The sequence below is a fragment of the Urocitellus parryii genome, chromosome 6 (genome assembly GCF_045843805.1).
Source record: "Urocitellus parryii isolate mUroPar1 chromosome 6, mUroPar1.hap1, whole genome shotgun sequence".
Taxonomy (NCBI): domain Eukaryota; kingdom Metazoa; phylum Chordata; class Mammalia; order Rodentia; family Sciuridae; genus Urocitellus; species Urocitellus parryii.
In genome coordinates, this window is record NC_135536.1 from 23066926 (window position 1) to 23085472 (window position 18547).

General features: G+C 32.1%; 1 protein-coding gene across 1 annotated transcript in view; it reads left to right on the forward strand.

Moving 5' to 3' along the window:
- The window catches only part of Cep128 (centrosomal protein 128), a 373328-nt gene that overhangs the window by 40323 nt on the left and 314458 nt on the right, over positions 1-18547 (forward strand). The window contains exon 8 of the mRNA XM_077799967.1: positions 109-225. Coding sequence (XP_077656093.1) covers positions 109-225 — 117 coding nt within the window. The remainder of the gene's footprint in view (positions 1-108; positions 226-18547) is intronic.

The following is an 18547-nucleotide window of genomic DNA, read 5'->3' on the forward strand; positions in this document are numbered from 1 at the left end:
TTAAAATTAAAAAATGCTTTAGGTAGTAGGTATCTGACATAAAATATCTCCTCAATTTGGTGTCTTACCAGTACTATAATGTCACTGTTTCTCCTTATTTTTATTGAGGTTTCTGATCGGGTGGAACGACGGCTTCAAGAAATACAAAGAGAGATGCGCACTGAAAGAGAGCTGGTGGAAAGACGTCAAGATCAGTTGGGAATCATGTCCTTGCAGTTACAGGAGGTTTGTGAGAAGTGCTTTCTTGGAATGTAAATCTTGAATTTAGGTAGTTATTTAGATAATGTTAAAATTGATTTAATTCTTTAGTTGCTGAAAATGACAGTATAATCATATTTCTATGAGAAAAAGTATAGCATATTGGTTATAAATAGTTTAGTGTGTAGAATCAGCCCTAACTTGTTTCATATTTGCTATCTGTGTGACCTCAGGCATTTTTTTTTAAACTTCTGTAGATCCTAGTTTCCTTTGTGGAAAATGGAAATAATAACCATATGCCTGATCAGTTTGGTGCAAGGATAATTGAGTTAATGCAAGTAAAGCACTTAACCTCGTGGCATGTGCTTAAGGAATGTTGACTGAAAGTGGAATTACTATTTAACACATGCCATGGACTAGACAAAGGGTCCATCAAACTATGGTCCAGGGGCCAAATCTGGCTTCCTACTGTCTGTTTTTATAAATGAAGTTTTATTGGAGTACAGCCACTTTTATTCACTTATATCTATGAGTGCTTTTGTGACACAGTGCCAGAGTAGTTGTGATAGAGAATGTATAGCCCACAGGGACTACAGAATTGATGATATGTCCTTGTATGGAAGTACCTAACTCTGAATTTGTTTATCTTCAAACCAATTTGAAATGGAGAATGTTATTCTTTAGCTGTTTTTGTTTTGAAATTTCAGGTTTATGATAAAGTTAAAAATTAGAACAAGGAATTTCTGTGTAATCTTTACTTGAATTCCCTTGGTATTCATAGTTACCAGATTTATCACTTTTCTTTATCTATATATGTATATAATATTTTTCTAAAACATTTTTGAGAAAGTCACAGATAATTAAGTATTTTTACATTTAAGTAATTTGTTATGTTTTCTTCTCTAATTATGGTACAATGATAAAAATCAAAGTTAACATCAGTATAATACTGTGTTTTAATCTATAGGTCTCATTCAAATTTTGCTAGTATTGTTCTTTTTCCATCCAGGATGAAAATCCAGGTTCACACAAACTTATTTATTCTCTTTAATCTAGGATAGATTTTCAGTTTTTATTCATGCTGACTTTGTAGGGTCTTAGCTATTTTGGAGGATATCTTTCATTTTGGGCTTATTGATATTTCTTCAAGACTACATTCAGGATATGGACTTTTGGCAGGAAATCCAGATAACTGGTGTCCTTTTCAGAGTATCACATAAGAAGCTATGTGAGGTTGATGGGTTCCATAATCAGTGAAAACTGAACCCTTGGTTATGGTATTGCCTACAGGTTTCTTCACTGGAAGGTTACTATTATTATTCTTTTTTTTTTTTTTTATGAAGAGACTATCTGAGACTTGATAGTATTGATCCTTTTCCTGAAACTATTATTTCTGTGAATGGTGGCAAGTGGTGATTTTGAAAAGTCCATAATTCCATCTACATTTATGGAATCCTACTATAAGGAAGAACTTCCTATGTATCTGTTTATATTAGTGTAGTCTCATGGGTTCTTATTTTATTACATTGGTTGTATTTCATTACTGTTATTTTAGAAAATTAATTTGTTGAAATTTCCTTTAAATGTTTCTTAGGTTTGTACGTAAAGTATAATATAAAAGCCATAAACAAAAAGAAAGCCAAAAGGTTAAAAGCAAATGGAAAAATTTTCTTTTATATAAGTTTTTTTTCTTTAAAGTTCTAAAAATACACTTATGTGTGCTTGCAGATCATTAACCTTTATAAATTGACAATTTTTTTAAACATTAGGAGAAACTGCAAATGCAAAATTCAAAATAAAACTGCAATCCTTAAATTATAATGTAAGCTGAAACAAAAACCTGGATTTAATTTCTAAAATTCCATTTTTCTCCATTTCACAAAAGGGAACATACACTTGTTACTTGGTAATTACTTACAAGAGGATACTTTGTTGAATAATTAGATACAGCATGTGGGTAGCCCCCACACCCCTTTTTTTAAACCTTGATTTTTATACATTTGTTCTCAAAGCAAATTGCATCTGGTAAGCATAAGAATAGTACTGAAGAGACAATTGTTCTTTTTTGCAAGAGAAAATTAGAGAAATTTTCCATACTTATTTTCCTCTCTTTGCAGAATGCACAAAATTACAAAGAAAGAGGGAGAGGAAGATTGCTTCCCACCCCTATTCTTAAGAAACCAAAGCCTCAGTATTTGCATTGTAATTGTCAATTTGACTAAAAGCTTGAACTGTGATTTGGAATTCCATCTCTGACAATACAATAGAGGATCACTGTTGATAAGAACTGTTTAATTTCATATTTTGTCACTTTAATATAAGCAGTGACCTATACATTTTTAAAAGGTAGTTTCGGATTATAAACAGTGCAGTAGAAGCTGGAAAAGATTAATTTAGGCATTTTCCTGCTCCCAAGCTAAATGGTTTAGAATATTTTGGAAAGGTCATGCTTAAGGAGAGAAAATGCTTTGCTTTCTTTTTTATATTAAAAAATACTTATGGAAATTCTTATATGATAATAGTCATTGATGTATTTTGTTTCTTCATGTGGTGGAAAATTGAATCTACAGTTGAGTATATTGGACTGGATTTTTAGTCACTATGTTCTTTAGCCTCCTCAAAATGTATATATCAATGTTAGTGAAAATTGTGATACTTAATAATTGTTAGAATATGGGAGAATTCTTTAAAAATCCTATGATGAGAGATTTCTAGGTATAATGTCATATTGTAGGAAAGCAGTCTCTTGTTTGGGCTACAGCCTGCTGCCTTTCAGTGGTCGAATGAAGTCCTTAGATTCTGGTTGCTTTATTTCTTACCACTGGGTACAAAACCTAGTGTTAATCATTGGAAATTGGTTGGGAGGTAAAGCAGGGGGCTGTTTTCCTTTTCTTGTTTGGAGTTTTTATGGAATTGTTCACTCTCTGTTTCTTTTGTCCTGGTTGGAAAAAGAATGTCATCTGCACTGTGTAGTCTGCTGCCTCCTTTGAGCTGCTAGAAGATTCTATCCTTATTCTGTATGTTAGTCATTCTCATTATGATGTGCCTTGGTCTGGAGGCCAGTGAAGGTCCTTACTAAGTTAAGAAAATCTGGCCTTCATGTGACTTTAACAGTATGAATGCAGCTCATGGCCATGAGAGAAAAAAAATCAAATTACGTATACAAGGAAACCAATTTTGAATCTCAGCTGATTTCTTAACCCAAACCCTCAAAGCTAGGAGGTTCTGGAATAATATATTAAAAGCTTTGAAAGAAAATGGATGCCAACCAAAAATTTTATATCCAGCAAAATTAAGCTTCAAATTTGAAGATGAAACGACCAATAAAAAAAAAATTGAAGATGAAATAAAAACCTTCCATGACAAAAGTTAAAAGAATTTATAACTAGAAAGCCTGCACTCTAGAACATTCTCAACAAAATATTCCATGAGAATAAAATGAAAAAAAAGGGTGAAAACCAGAAAAGGGAGGAACTACACTAAAGGCATAATCAATCAAAGGAGAAACTAAGTCAAATTAAAAACCAGAAATAAACCAAAATGACCAGGAATACAAATCACAGTTCAATAATAACCTCGAATGTTAACAGCATAAACTCATCAATCAAAAGACATAGACTGGCAGATTGAATTAAAAAACAAGACCCTTGGGGCTGTGGATGTCACTTAGTGGTAGCGCACTTGCCTGGCATGTGTGAAGCACTGGGTTTGATTCTCAGCACTGCCTATAAATAAATAAATTAGGTCTGGGGTTGTGGCTCAATGGTAGAGCGCTGGTCTAGCACATGCGAGGCTCTGGGTTCGATCCTAAGCACCACATAAAAATAAATAAAAATAAAGGTATTATGTTCAACTACTCCTAAAAAATAAATATTAAAAAAATTTAAAAAATAAATAAAGGTCTATCAACAACTAAAAAAAATTATTAAAAAAAAAAACAAGGCACAAAAATATGCTGTCTTGAAGAGACTCACTTCATAGGCAAAGACATCCATAGACTGAAGTTGAAAGGATGGGAAAAAACATGTTACTCACATAAATCGGGTAAACAAGCAGGGTTTCCATCCTCAGATAAGGTGGACTTCAAGGCAAAGTTAACCAGAATGGACAAAGAAGGACATTTCATGCTGCTTAAGGGAATTATATATCAGCAAGACATAATAATTATAAATATTTATGCCCCAAGCAATGGAGCGAGCATCTATGTGCATGAAACAAACCCTTTTTCAATTTCAAGAATTAAATAGATGACAACACAGTAATACTGGGTGACTTTTAACACACCCCTCTCACTACTGGATAGATCTTTCAAACAGAAACTAAAGAAACTATAGAACTAAATAATACAGTCAATAATTTAGACTTAATAGACATATATAGATTATTTCATCCATCAACAAGCGAATACACTTTCTTCTTGGCAGCACACGGATCCTTGTCTAAAATAGACCATATCTTATACCACAAAGCATCTCTTAGTAAATACAAAAATGGAGATATTACCCTGTATTCTATCAGATCATACTGGAATGAAATTAGGAATTTTATTAATTAGTTTCATTAATTAGAAATCAATGATAAAATAAAAAATAGAAGCTACTCTTTCACCTGTAATAATATACTATTGAATGATGAATTGATAGCAGAAGAAATCAAGGATAAAATACAAAGAATACTTAGAGGTAAGTGAGAATTCCAGTACAACATATCAAAATCTCTGGGATACTATGAAGGCAGTACTAAGGGGAAAGTTCATTGCATTGAGCTCATTCATTACAAAATAAAGTAAATGAATAAATGACCTAACATTATATCTCAAAGTCCTAGAGAAAGAGGAATAAGTCAACATCAAAAACAGTAGAAGAAAGGAAATAAATAAAATCAGTACTGAATCATATTTTGAATTATTACCATGTTTTGATATCTCAGTAGAAGCCTGCTCCCCCTTCTCTTTCTCTGTCTCTCTTTTTAAGGAAAGATGAGCATTTTATAGAGATTATACGATAATATTTTTATCTATTTTTAAATTTTCAATTATTGTTCTAGTACTTTTCACTTTTCCCAAATTTCAATGTTGTTAAACTTAAAACCACCAGTCTTTCCTTGTCGAACCATAATATAAGCCATAAAGTGTCTGTTCAACTATAGTATACATTTTGGTATTATAAGCTCCTTTTGATCAGATTCTTTATAGTAACATAACTCAGCAAAGTGAGGGTAGGCATAGGGCATAGTAGCATTGGGAAAGAGGATTCAGACTGTTGAGCACAAGCCAAAAAAATGTTTTTGTAGATTCAAAATTCTAGATAAACTTTTTCTTTAGGCTAGGCATCTTGAGAATTTCTGTTCAGTGTTTATTTTGTTTTACTAGTTTCAAGTTAATTGAATGTTATTTTTCCATCTTCAGTTGAATTGCTGAAAATAAAAAAAAAACATGAGGTAAATGCTGGGAGTAAATTTATATGTTTTTCAGAGTATTTCATAGCATATTAAATTATTAGTTTCTCATTGTACCTGTGAAGAATATTCTGCTTGCATATGACTTAGGGTAATTTAGGTGCCCTAAAATTTAAAGGTACATGGTGGAGAAATCTGTGGGGCAGGCAAGGATATGGAACCTTGGTGGAAGCTGGTAGAAATTAAGGAATTATTAAAATGTTCAAGGTTGGGGCTCTGATCAGTAGCATTCAGTCTGTTTTCTAGTGGGAAACTAGAATATGGGAACCTTATCAACAAAATAAGGCTATATGAAGAAAAGTAAAATAATTTTATATTGTATTTTTTTTTGGATATTTTTTGTCATGTGTACCTATTTTTAAAAAATCTAATGAAGAAGTAGCTATTTATTCATCCTTGTCCAGAAATGTTACTGTGTCTCCAGAGATACAGGGTAATATGGACATGAGAAAGGTGTTATGGTTTGGATGTGAGGTGTCCCCCAAAAGCTTATATATGAGACAGCACAAGCAGGTTCAGAGGAGAAATGATTGGGTTATGAGAGCCTTAACTCAATCAGTGAATGAACTTTCCCCAATGAACTCCCCCCATGGGATTAACTGAGTGATAATTAATGGCAGGTGGGGTATGGATAGAGGAGGCGAGTCATGGGGAGTGTGCCTTTGGGGTATATATTTTGTTTCTGGCAAGTGTAGTCTCTTTCTCTGCTTCCTGATGTGATGCCCTGAGCTGCTTCTCTGTACCACACTCTCGATGTACCACCTCCGTGATGTTCTGCCTCACCTTGAGTCCGTATGATTGGAGCCACTGTCTGTGGACTGAAAATTCTGAAACTATAACCCCCAAGTAAACTTTTCCTCCTCTTTAATTTTTCTTTTCATGTGTTTTAGTCACAAAAGGGAAAAAGCTGACTTAAACAAAAAGTGTTGGGTACTGTTCATTGATGTATTTAGTTTGACCTCATTGAGGGAGGAACTTCCACAGAGCCAAGGATATTTTTCTAATGTATTAATAGCTTTATCATCTCCCCTGAGACTTGTGGAAAAGGAGAACCTATTGAGGAAAATACTCTTAACCTCCTACATTAACCCCGTTCCTGGACTTCCTTTTGAGACTCCCTTATTTTGGATGGAAGCTTTTCTAAGACTGATAATTCTGAACCATACTGTGATTTATCTTTCCACGGCTGAATCACAAAGCTTTTGCTGGCCATTCACTTTACCCCTTTCCTCTTGTTTCCATAGCCTAAGTCATCTTTTTTTTTTTTTTTTAATAGTTATCTCCTACATATCTTTTGGTAAATGATAATGAAAACTTCTTTTCATGCTCCATGAAAAATCCTACTGGCATTTTGATTGTAATTGTATTAAATATGTGGATTAATTTGAACACAGAAGGTCTTTTGTGTTTTATGATTTTTCTTCCTACCAGAAGCTGGATGCTTTCTTTGGTCACATCTCTGATTGACTATAATATACAGCAATGCAGCTGATTTTATATTTTTCTTATATCCAACAATCTTGCTTAATTTTCTTGTTAGTTTTCCTAATTTATTAGTATTTTCATGTATGTTGTTTCAATAATCATTTGCAACTTAAGACAATTTATACTCTTTATTATTTTCTTTAGTTTTTTAAAATTTAGTCTTATCACATGGTTAAAACCTAAAGTACAATGTTGAATAGAAACATAGCAAGAATTCTTGACTTATTTTTATATTTATATATTTCTGAAGTGTTAACCTCCTTTTATGATATTTACCCTTGGTTTTGTGGCAAAGGAGCTTTCTGTTGCTTAGTTTCTTTTAAAATTATGATTAATTGTGAAATTTATCAAATACTTTTGCTGCCTTAGTTTTCTTTTGGTGTTTAAATTTGATTGACCTGATTGACTATGTTTTTTAGATGTGAGCTTTCCTTGCATTCCTGAGAAGTTTATGTGGTTATAATATAGTGATTTTTTTACATTGTTGAATTAATTTGCTAGTATTTGCTTTAATAATTTTATATTTATGTTTGTGATTGAGATCAATTTGTAATTTTCTTTGCACTGCCTTTTTTTGTTTTTAGAAGTAAGGTTACTTTAATCTTTTTAAATTGAGTTGGATAGATTCTTTTTTTGTTTCCTTGTTCATTAAGAGAAAGATTGTCTCTTTAATGTTGCTTTTAAAACTCTCGTTTTAGGGGCTGGGGATGTGGCTCAAGCCGTAGCGCGCTTGCCTGGCATGCGTGCGGCCCGGGTTCGATCCTTAGCACCACATACCAACAAAGATGTTGTGTCCGCCGATAACTAAAAAATAAACATTAAAAATTCTCTCTCTCTCTCTCATTCTCTCTTTAAAACAAAACAAAACAACTCTCGTTTTATTTTTTTCATACCAAAAGTCTTCAATGATTGTAATGTTTATTAGTTTATATAGTCTTTTTTATTAACTTGGTAATTAACTCATGATTTTATAAGTTACCTATTTTTGTCTGTTTTAAAATGTATTTTATAAAGCAGTCCTCGTCCTTTAGTATTATTTAGTTATTACTTTTTCCTTTTCATTTGTCTTGTTGGAAATATGCTTCATTTTATTAATTTACTTTTTGACCAACTTTATTTATTTAGTTATCAGTGTCTGCTGACATTACTAACTTCATTACTTTCCTTCTATTTTTTTCTTTAGAATTATTTTTTGCTTTTTAGATGCACATTAGAAACTCAACTATTGGGGTTGGGGCTGTGACTCAGTGGTAGCGCATTTGCCTGGCATGTGTTAGGCACTGGGTTTGATTCTCAGCACTGCATATAAATAAATAAAGGGCTATCACCAATTAAGAAAAAAAAAAAGCTGACACAGAGCCAGGGGTGTAGCTCAGTGATAGAACTGTTAAAAAAACAAAACAAAACTATTTTTCTCTTTTTAAAATTAATACTGTAAATTTATCACTAAATTACTGCAGGTCTTGAACTATTATAGAGTAGTTTTTTCCCCAAGTTTTTCTTTTATAATTTCTATTATGATTTCCCTTTTCAAGACTTATTTAGGAGTACATTTTTGAATTTTAAAGTTTGTTTATGTTTATTTTAAGACTTTAATTAAACTTATTCATTTTTATCTAGTTAAATGGCTTTTTTCTTTTATAAAGAAACGAATAGATGTTCTTTTTTTTGGGTGCAGAATTTCTGGTGTTAATATATGACACACACATACTTAAATATAAATTTTGTATGGTCAAGTTTGTAAATTGTGTTGTTCTTATGCGTTCTTTTTAAATTTCATTTTAATTTTTATTTGTTCTTTTTAAATTTTTATGTGTTCTTTTATAATGTTTCAGTCGGAAGCCTCCCATTATAATGATTGTCAGTTTCTCTCTGTGATTTTCAGTGTTGCTTTATGTATTTAGAGTCTATGTTTTCTTATAATTTAATTTACATCTTTAATTAAAAAAAAACTTGTCTGGTGAGCCTCTTGGTATTACCATTTTTTAAGGTTACTGTTCTCATGTGATTTTTTTTTCTCTGTATTTTTATTCTTTCTCTGTAGTTTTAGTTTTTTCTTATAAACACTTATTAACTGGATTGAAAAAGCAGAAAGCTTAATTAGCTAAATTATGTCTTCATTTGGCTGGATTGCCATTTTATATGAATTATGATTATTGATACATTTGAAAATATCTTCTCTGTTTATTTTGCCCCTACTGTTTTCTGTTGGATTGAATGTTTTGAATATTTATTTATGTACTTCAATGGCTTTGAAGTTGTAGATTTTATATCCATTCATTTGGTGGCTATTTGAAAATTTAAACATAAGTTATTATAAATTATAAGAAACCTGTGTTCTGACCGTAGAGGTTTCTTCTCAGTGTCTTATTGGGGCTCTTTTCTTCTTACTCAGCAAAACTCATTCCTCTCATCTTTCAGATCTTATTGTCACCTCTTCAGAAAGAACTTTCTTGCCCCTTCCTACTTTCTAAACCCTTCCACTCACTATCACACATTACTTTTATATAGTGCTTAACACAAATTATAATTTGCTTTTTTATGTTATTATATGCTTTCCTCACTAGAATGTGGATTCACTGGCAGGGACTTTGTCCATAATGTTCACCTGTTTCTGAGACATGGGGTACTGTGTTAATCTCACAGTATACTAGTACTCAATAAATAGTTACTAAAAGCATGAGTGTTGTTTTAAAATGTAAATGTCTGTTTAGCTGCATATAAAATTCTTGATGAAAAATTGTTTTCAAACAAAGGTTTATATACATTGTATTTTGCTCCCATTCTTGCAGAGAAGAAAGTGGTGTTAAACAATTTGAACTTCTTTGAAGTTTAATATAGAGTAGTTTAGATGATGTAATTAAAAATCCCACAAACATTCTGTAAGAATTTAATCTCAAATAAAATTTGATCATAGTAGTTTGTTGGTTTCCAAATTATATTAAAAACTTCATAAATACAGTTGGATTTGTGATATTTTAGTATATAAAAAAGTTAGGAAAAAAAGACATTTAGAATGCATCTACCCAGATACATGAATTCTAAAAGTAAGATTCTTTAAAATAATATTTCTGAAATACTATTTCCAGAGAAATGTGAATTCATCTTTGTCAATGTGAGTAAACTGACATTTCATACTATTTGTTCATGTGTCAACAGCAAATGGTGTGAATAGTTTTTGTTTTGAGGTACTGCAAATAATGGACAGAAAAGACTTTTTAAGAAACTTTACAGATACAATATTTTCCTTTATGCTTTTTCTGAGTGTTTGTAAAGACAATATCTCTTAATTTATTTTTTAACATAATTCATATTCAGTTTTAAATTGATAAAAGTCATAGGATACATACTTACTTGGAAAGTACTACACACTTTTAACCACTAGGCGTCAGTATTGAATCATCAATTGTGACCTAATAGGAATTTATTAAAGTTGCCCAACTTACTTGAAAACTGATTCTATAAATTTTATAGAATGTGATTTTTTTATAGAAACTGATTCATAAAAAACTGATTTTATAAATACATACTGTTAGGTCTTAGGGTTTCTTGAAAGTGTACTTTGCATAAACGTTGCAACTGAAGTAAATCTAACATTTAACTATTTGCTATTTTAAAATTTAAATTTGAAACTTTATTGCTTTCTGCTTTTGAAAAAAAATGACAAGTTGATTATTACAACTTGTTTATACAACTGCTGTATTCTAACATTAAAATTCTCATTTCTGTGTATTTTGGCTATAGAGTCTTTTAAAAAATACCTTTATTTTTATTTATTTGTTTATTTTTATATGGTGCTGAAGATTGAACCCAGTGCCTCACACATGCTAGGCAAGTGCTCTAACACTCAGGTACAGCCCCAGCCCTGGTTGTAGAATTCTTTCATGCTTTGTATTCAATGTTTCCTCTCCCTTCCTCCTCCTCTTCTCCATGGAATAAACTTTTTTTATATAATTTGACATGGTAGTTTATTTCACTGGAATCATATATCCCTTCTTTCCACTTTTTATGTTTTTGAAATGGAATGAAGTATCCCAAAGATACTCTAAATTTTTGTCTTGTATAGACCCAAATCTCTTTATCCTAGTGATCATTTTCTTGTCCTTAATTATCAATGAATTTTGTACTCTGTTATTTACACATACCAGTCATTGTCATTTTCCATGTGTTCATTTTTCCTTTGGCTAATCTTGTGTATGTGTGTTTCCCTTTAGTTGATAGAAGGATCTGTTTTATAGCTCTTTTGACTCATTGAATATCTTATATTTATATTAAGTATTCTGAATACTTTTTTTTTTCAATAGTGAAACTGTTTATGCTCAAGAAATGAGGTATTGCTTAGGTTATTTTCAGAATGTCTTTGTTCATAATATGGTTAAGTTTTAGAATAATATTGAGAGTTACTATTGATGGATCTTATATGGTAGTGAGAAAAATGGTTATAGAGTGTCATGTTTATTATCTAAGAGGGAGATCTGAAGCTTTGCTAGCCAGGATCAGTCTTGGATGGGAATCAAGTCCTTGTGATTTAAAAATCACAGGCCAGAACAGACTTGGGTCTCTGAAGTTGGTTTCCTGTTTTTTCCCCCTTCTAACCTATAAACTTGTTCAGAAGGTGCTAAGTCTTACCTTTTTGTGTGGTTCATCCAGATAAGTACCTCATGTATTCTTAAAAAGGTGAATAGTCATCTTGATAACAGATAATTTTACTTTTTACTTTTATGATTTTAAATCTTTACATGTTTCCTTTATGTCTTTGTCTTCTCTTTTTATGTCCTTCTCATCTAGTCATCTGTCATTATTTATTTATTTTTTTGTGATGCTGGGGATTGAACCCAGGGCCTTGTGCATGCCAGGCAAGCACTCTACCAACTAAGCTATATCCCGTGCCCTGTCATTAAATTTTATGAGCTCTATTTTAAAAATATTTTCTGAATTGGTAGTTATGTGTTTCTGTTACTCTTGCTCTTGGCTCTTTTCACTACTGTCCTCTCCTTCCTGGACTAATATGGTAGCTGCCTTATTTCCCTTATTACTACTTTACAGTCTTTCTTCCATGGATTCAGGTAATGGCACATCTTTTTAAAAAATCCTTCAATGGTTTTTTTTAAATCAAATTTAAAATCAGATTTAAAATATGATAAAGGGCCCTCTGACCTGGTTTCTGAATTTCTCTCACTGGAATTTCCTATTGTTCCCTTATGACATTCCAAACTCTACTTTGGAAAGGCCTTATCAACTATCCTAGAAGAAATACTCCTTCTTTATTCTTGAGCCTGTTACACTGCTTTCCTTTTCCCTCATAACAGTTTTCATTACCTGTGTCTGTCTGTCCCCCTGGCTAGAATGCAGGCTTTATGGAAGTAGGCACTCCATCTCTTTTGCTCACTGCTGAGTCTCCAGTATCTAGGCCAGTGTCAAATATGAACTCATCCGCCATGAGTGTTGCTTGAATGAATGAATGTTGCATGTCATAGTCAGAATAGTACTTAGTAAAATATCCATTTGGCCAATACTGTCATGTACCTACTATGTGTCAGATACTTTATGAGCATGTACCTACTATGTGTCAGATACTTTGTGAGCAAGCAGGGATTTGAAGTTATTTGAAACTTGTCTTGACTTTTCTGGACTCCCAGTTTACTTGAGAAAATGGAGATGTTAACAAGTTATTGTAATTCAGTAAGGACAATAGTCCTTGCATGCTCATGTAGATGGAAAATAGTTACTTCTTCCAGGACCTTTGGAGAAAGTTTGGGTGGAAGAGGCTATGCTTTTGCTAAGGCTGTGTATTTTCAAATCATTATAGGAAATTCTTTTATGAGTGTGATTCTGCCTCATTGCTTACTGCTACTTGTCAAGCACTCTTACCAATCAATAGCTGAAATGCTTATTTAAATTCTGACTTATTGTAGTTTCGATTCACACCATTGCTCTTTGTCTTATCATTTTATGCCATGCTAATTGTTTTCTTCTCTCCTTTTTGTTTGTTACCTGTGGATTATTATTTTATTTTTTTCGCAAGAATAAAGTAAGCACTATTCTCTGCAAGGTTGAGAAGGAACCATTAATGTCAGCATGCTGATAGGAAGGAAATGGATGGGAAAGAATGATTGGTTATTATGGGATTTATTTTTCAAAGGTGTTTGGATGCTATTTGGCACAGCTTGCAATGTGCAGGTCCAAGAGATATCATAGTTCTTAATGTTCTTTTTTTTTTTCCCCTTGATTTTCCTCTTTCCTCTCATACCCTCATTTAATGTGTAGTCTATTTTCTTGGACTTTGATTGTTTCAGATGACACCAAAACACTTCTAATACTCTTTCAGTGAAATTCCCCCACTTAAACTTCTAGAAAAAACGTTACAAGAGAATTTGGAGAGGGCTAGAAATATAGCTCAATGGTAGAGTATTTGCCTAATGTGCCCTGGGCATCATCCCCAGCACACCCCCCACACCCCCCTCCACCCACACACTAAATAAATAAAATAAGTAAATACTACTAAAATAAAGCAAATAAAGACAATTTGGAGGGTGTTTGTTTTAATTTTGTACTTGATTCTTGAATTCTATTCAGGGCAAACTTCTTGTCTGGTTCATAGATATTGTAGCCAGAACTCTCTACAAGCCATGTTGTCTTTCTAGTATTGGGAAATATGGTTGGATTAAAGATTCCATTTTGAGAATATATTTCAAGAGTTTGGTATTTAATAATGATAAAACTAAAGTTGAAAATGTAGAAATACTTTCTACATTATAGATGAATTAGCATAACAACTGTTAGCCTTTGGATTCCTTTGAAGGATGCAGTTTTATGAGATGATGTGTAAGTTGTCCTGAAATTCCTATAGTCTATATAATAAACATTTATGTCTTCTTAGGCTTTTTTTTTTCCCAAACATTATATTTTTAGGCATTGATGGGCCTTTATTTTGTTCATTTATTTATATGCAGTGCTTAGAATCGAACCCAGTGCCTCACACATTCTAGGCAAGTGCTCTACCACTAAGGCACAGCCCCTTCTTAGGCTTTTTGCTTTATTAAGAAAATATTACTTAAGGCTATTAGTTGTGCTTGCAGTGCACTTCCTACCTCTTTTACCTCCTCATTGCGATTCTTTTTCTCCCAAATTCTTAGGTACTTATACTTTGTTTTAATTGTTCAAGTATTTTTGAAAAAGTTATATTTATCAGGACGTTTTCCTGGGTTAATCAATGTGCTTGTAGTTTCCTTGTTTCTACCCTGTTTGGAATTAGTCTACATAAGATTGTTTTTTTTGTCTCCCACCCTACCTTTTTTCAAGATCACTATTCTGATTACATACTCTCCCTAAGTTATTGAGGAATTGTTATTTATTTTCTCTATTATGGCCAATTCTTTATTTACTATACCTATTCTTTAAGTATATGTGTAGGTGTTTTTATAAAGTACCTCAAATTCTTTTTGGAATTGAGGAGGTTTACATTAATAATAAATACTGTTATTGCTACTTAGATGTGTTTAGCCTGACATGCATTTTGTGTTCATACCACGTATTACTAGATCTCATAGTATTATTTGATCACATGTATTTTGCTGGGTGTACGCATTTGTTCTTGCCAATATTGTCATTGTAAATTATAACAAATAAGTCTAGCAAGAATCTGTGTGTGTCCCTTTGTGCAGCACCATATGTAAGTAGACATTTAATGCTGTTAATGCTATGAAGATGATGAAAAATGTCTGTACTCTTGTTGACTGAACAGCTGCCTGACAATAGACTGAGATTTTCTGTGTGTAGGACTTGTTTAATTTCTATGTTATGCTTTTCTTCAAGAATGGAATGTTTTTATCTACATTTTCAGTGATTTATGCTAGACCATCTGTTTTATAAAGTCCTTTCCCATCATTATCAATTAATATTTATTGGGCAACTACTGAGTTCATGGTAATATTGTGCAAACAAAGATCACTCTGCTACAGATAGATTTATTCATTGACTTAGTACTGTTTTATTTTTATTAGAAAATTGTTCTTAAAAAAACCCCAAACTCAAAGGCATAAAATAACAACTTCTAACTCTGAACAATGAAAGATGTTGTGTATTTACAAGGCTTTCTGTTCTAAGACATATAAAACTTGAGAAATTCTAAATTAAATTTGCATAATTATCTATGATCTTCTGTTTGTCAACAGTTCTAACTCAGTGGTCCCGTATTTAGAAAGTCAAATGAAGTATCATATTGCCCTGGATTTCTAATAAAACTACAAGCTCTTTTTTGAGAGGAAACTCCTGGATAAAAACAGACCCTCCACTGAAAAGCACTTGCTTTTTGATTTTGAAGGAAATCCTGGAAAGTGCACTTGTTGGGCTCACATTTAACTTTACTTGCAAGATTTTAATAAGTAAAATATTGCATAAAAATAAAATCTGATCCAGTAAAAGCAATGGCATTTTAGGGAATAATACTTATTGCTGTTATTGTTTTTGAATTAAAGGAGTTAAATGACTTATGTCTTTTAGCATACCAACTTTTTGTGTAGTAATTAAGGTTTTGTTTTTCAGATAGACAAATTTAATAACATTTGAAGAATGAAACCCTGACACTGGTTAACAGGGGTTTTATTTTTGAGTTATTTTTATAGTCATGGTAGTGGATTTTGCTGATTCATCCATGATCTCTGGCCTAGTTAGTTAGTCTTCCATGTGGCCTTTGGCTAAGGTTTAGGGTAAAGATTGTGGCCATGGAACAGAGCAAAGGAAATTGGCTCTCACAGTGATTGAACCCATGACCTTGTTTGGCTTCATTGGCTCCAGGTGCCCTAAACAGTCATGTACTCCATAAAAATACCCACAGTGGAACTGAGAAGTTTGTTCATTCCTTGGGGAAAATAGGTCAGTAGTGAGTGCCCATCAATTCTACTACAGTAATTTCTGTAAGAGCACTTGTATTACTGAAGTAGTATAGTAAACACCTTATCATATAAGAAGAGGAAAAAGCAAAAAGATATCTAGGCCATTCTTAAAGAGAAACTTTTGAGTTTTATGTTTGAAAACCTCAGATATCTTGATAGAACATTATTAAGGATTATAATTACTCTCAGCAAAAACATATTTAACTTTGATAAATCCTATGTAAATGTATGATACCAGATACTACTGTATCCTTTTGAAAAACACAACCTTTGCATTTTGTGACTTTACTGGGTATGTTCTTGCCACTCACTTCTGCAAAAGACACATAGTTCAATTGGCAACAAGTTTTTAAAATTTCTTCTTTACTTTCATGTTTCCCAAATGGGTATAGTGTCATTATAGTATCTATTTTGAATTGATATTGACTTTCATCATGCAGTTCTATTTTTGCTTACCAAAGTGAGTTTTTTGTTTAAGTTGCACCTTTTGGTATAGATTTTTTCCCCCTTTTGTCACTGCTGAAAAATAAGTTTTTTTGAACAGTTTTAGTAAAACCCTCCTAGCATCTCTAACTTGATTAAGGAAAAACAGAATTTGGAAAGTCACCGAATTTGACAGGAATCTTTTAATTTAAATGAATAACTTTATTCTAAACAACAAAGTCTTTTTGTATTATGCACATGTATTTTTTTCAAAATATGAATTGTTATGTTTGATGGGTTTTGAGCTTGGTTTAGCTTCTACAGAGAATTTTGGAGCTGAACATCAGATTTCTACCTTTTAAAAAATCTCTAATTAAGGTTTTCTTCATAGTGTTTTATATATACTGTGTACTTAAATTTTTGTTTGATTTGAAATAGAACAAATGTCCTTAAAGCTATTTAAAAATTTTAGTATTCAAAAATCTTGCAACTTATAATTTCACTTTGTAACTTCTGGGTTCTAATTTGGGTCAGGATCTTATTATGTTCTATGAAGTTAAAATATTTGCTGACTTTTGTACTCACATGAAGACTTTACATAAAAAGATAGTAAGAACAGATACTTTTTAGTTGTCAGTGACATGACTTCTTAATTCTTTATTGTTGCGGGAAAATATAATCTGCCTGACAGTTTGTACCTTCAAGTACATTGGTACTGACTTACTGTTTAGTATGCACACAGCCTCCTGTCTCCATGGACTTGTGGGTTTACCAGTGAGTCATCTACATATTTTTGCTCTTGTGACCAAAGGCATCCAGTTGTAGCATTGCTAAGTGATCAGGATGAGTTGGGATAATTTACTTCCCTAATTTTTCTCTGGGAATTTCAGTGGCTTGTGGGAGTTAACATGTGATCTTTATTTCATTCCAGTGCCATCATTATAATCAAGCTTTTTTTTTTTTTTTTTTTTTTTTTTTTAGTTGTCAGTGTACCTTTATTTTATTTATATGTGGTGCTCAGAATCGAACCCACACATGCTAGGCAAGTGCTCTGCCATTGAGCCACAACCCCAGCCCTCTATAACAAAGTTTGTTGGTCCATTTGAAGTAAACAAAGGGCCTGTAATTCTCTATTTGTTCTACGTCTTTCAGTGTGTTATCTGCTAGAGCCTCTTGATAAACAGGTTTATTGTGGAAGTCTGGAAGTTTTTATGGTTAGATGAGACATCTACACACATTTTCCTTTCTTCTGTTCTTTTATTTTCTGAAAGGAAAGGCTGCAGTTTTTGATTATATATAACTGTGAGAGTTCAGAATCATCTACTTCTAAAGAACTGCTGTAGTACAATACTCAGTACGTTAGTCTTTTTAATGGAAATAGGCACACTTAAGGAAAAAAAGAAAAATTGTTGTTATTAAAGACTTAAATATGCCTTAGGGACCCTCTATTAAGGCTCAGTGTTGTTTCTGTGATCTTGAAAGTGTAAAAGACAATCTGAATACTAGAGCAGGGCACATGATAGCTTTATAGTTAAACTGCTCTTAAGAAAAAAACAAGTTTTAAAGGGCAAAATAACATAGTAATAGAAATTTATTGGCATATGATGGGTTTTTCTCCTTTTATAACTACCTTTACTGGGTCAGTTTTAATATAATTCTAAGTTACTTGATTTAAATTAAATGGAAAAGAAATCCAGTGTTCTTACACCTTAAAGGTAGTAAATGAGTTAAAGTTTATTATTAACGTTTAAAGAAATGGTTTGTAATTTTGATTCAGTTAATGTAAAAAATTTTTCTTGTTGAGTATTTTCTGTTTTCAGAATTTTAAAATACATCAGTGTATATTTAATAGATCTTATGAGGTAGATGTTTCTGTCTTTCATTTTGAACTAGATAATATAGAAAAATTGGTTCAATATTCTGGACTAGAATATTGCATTATGTTTACTTGTTTACTGATACCTGGTTATAGAAAGCAGAGATAGTGTTTAAATTTAATGGTATTTCTTTTTTTTTTTCTTTTTTTGTGGTGATGGGAATTGAACCCCAGGCTTGTACATGCGAGGGAAGCACTCTACCAATTGAGCTAT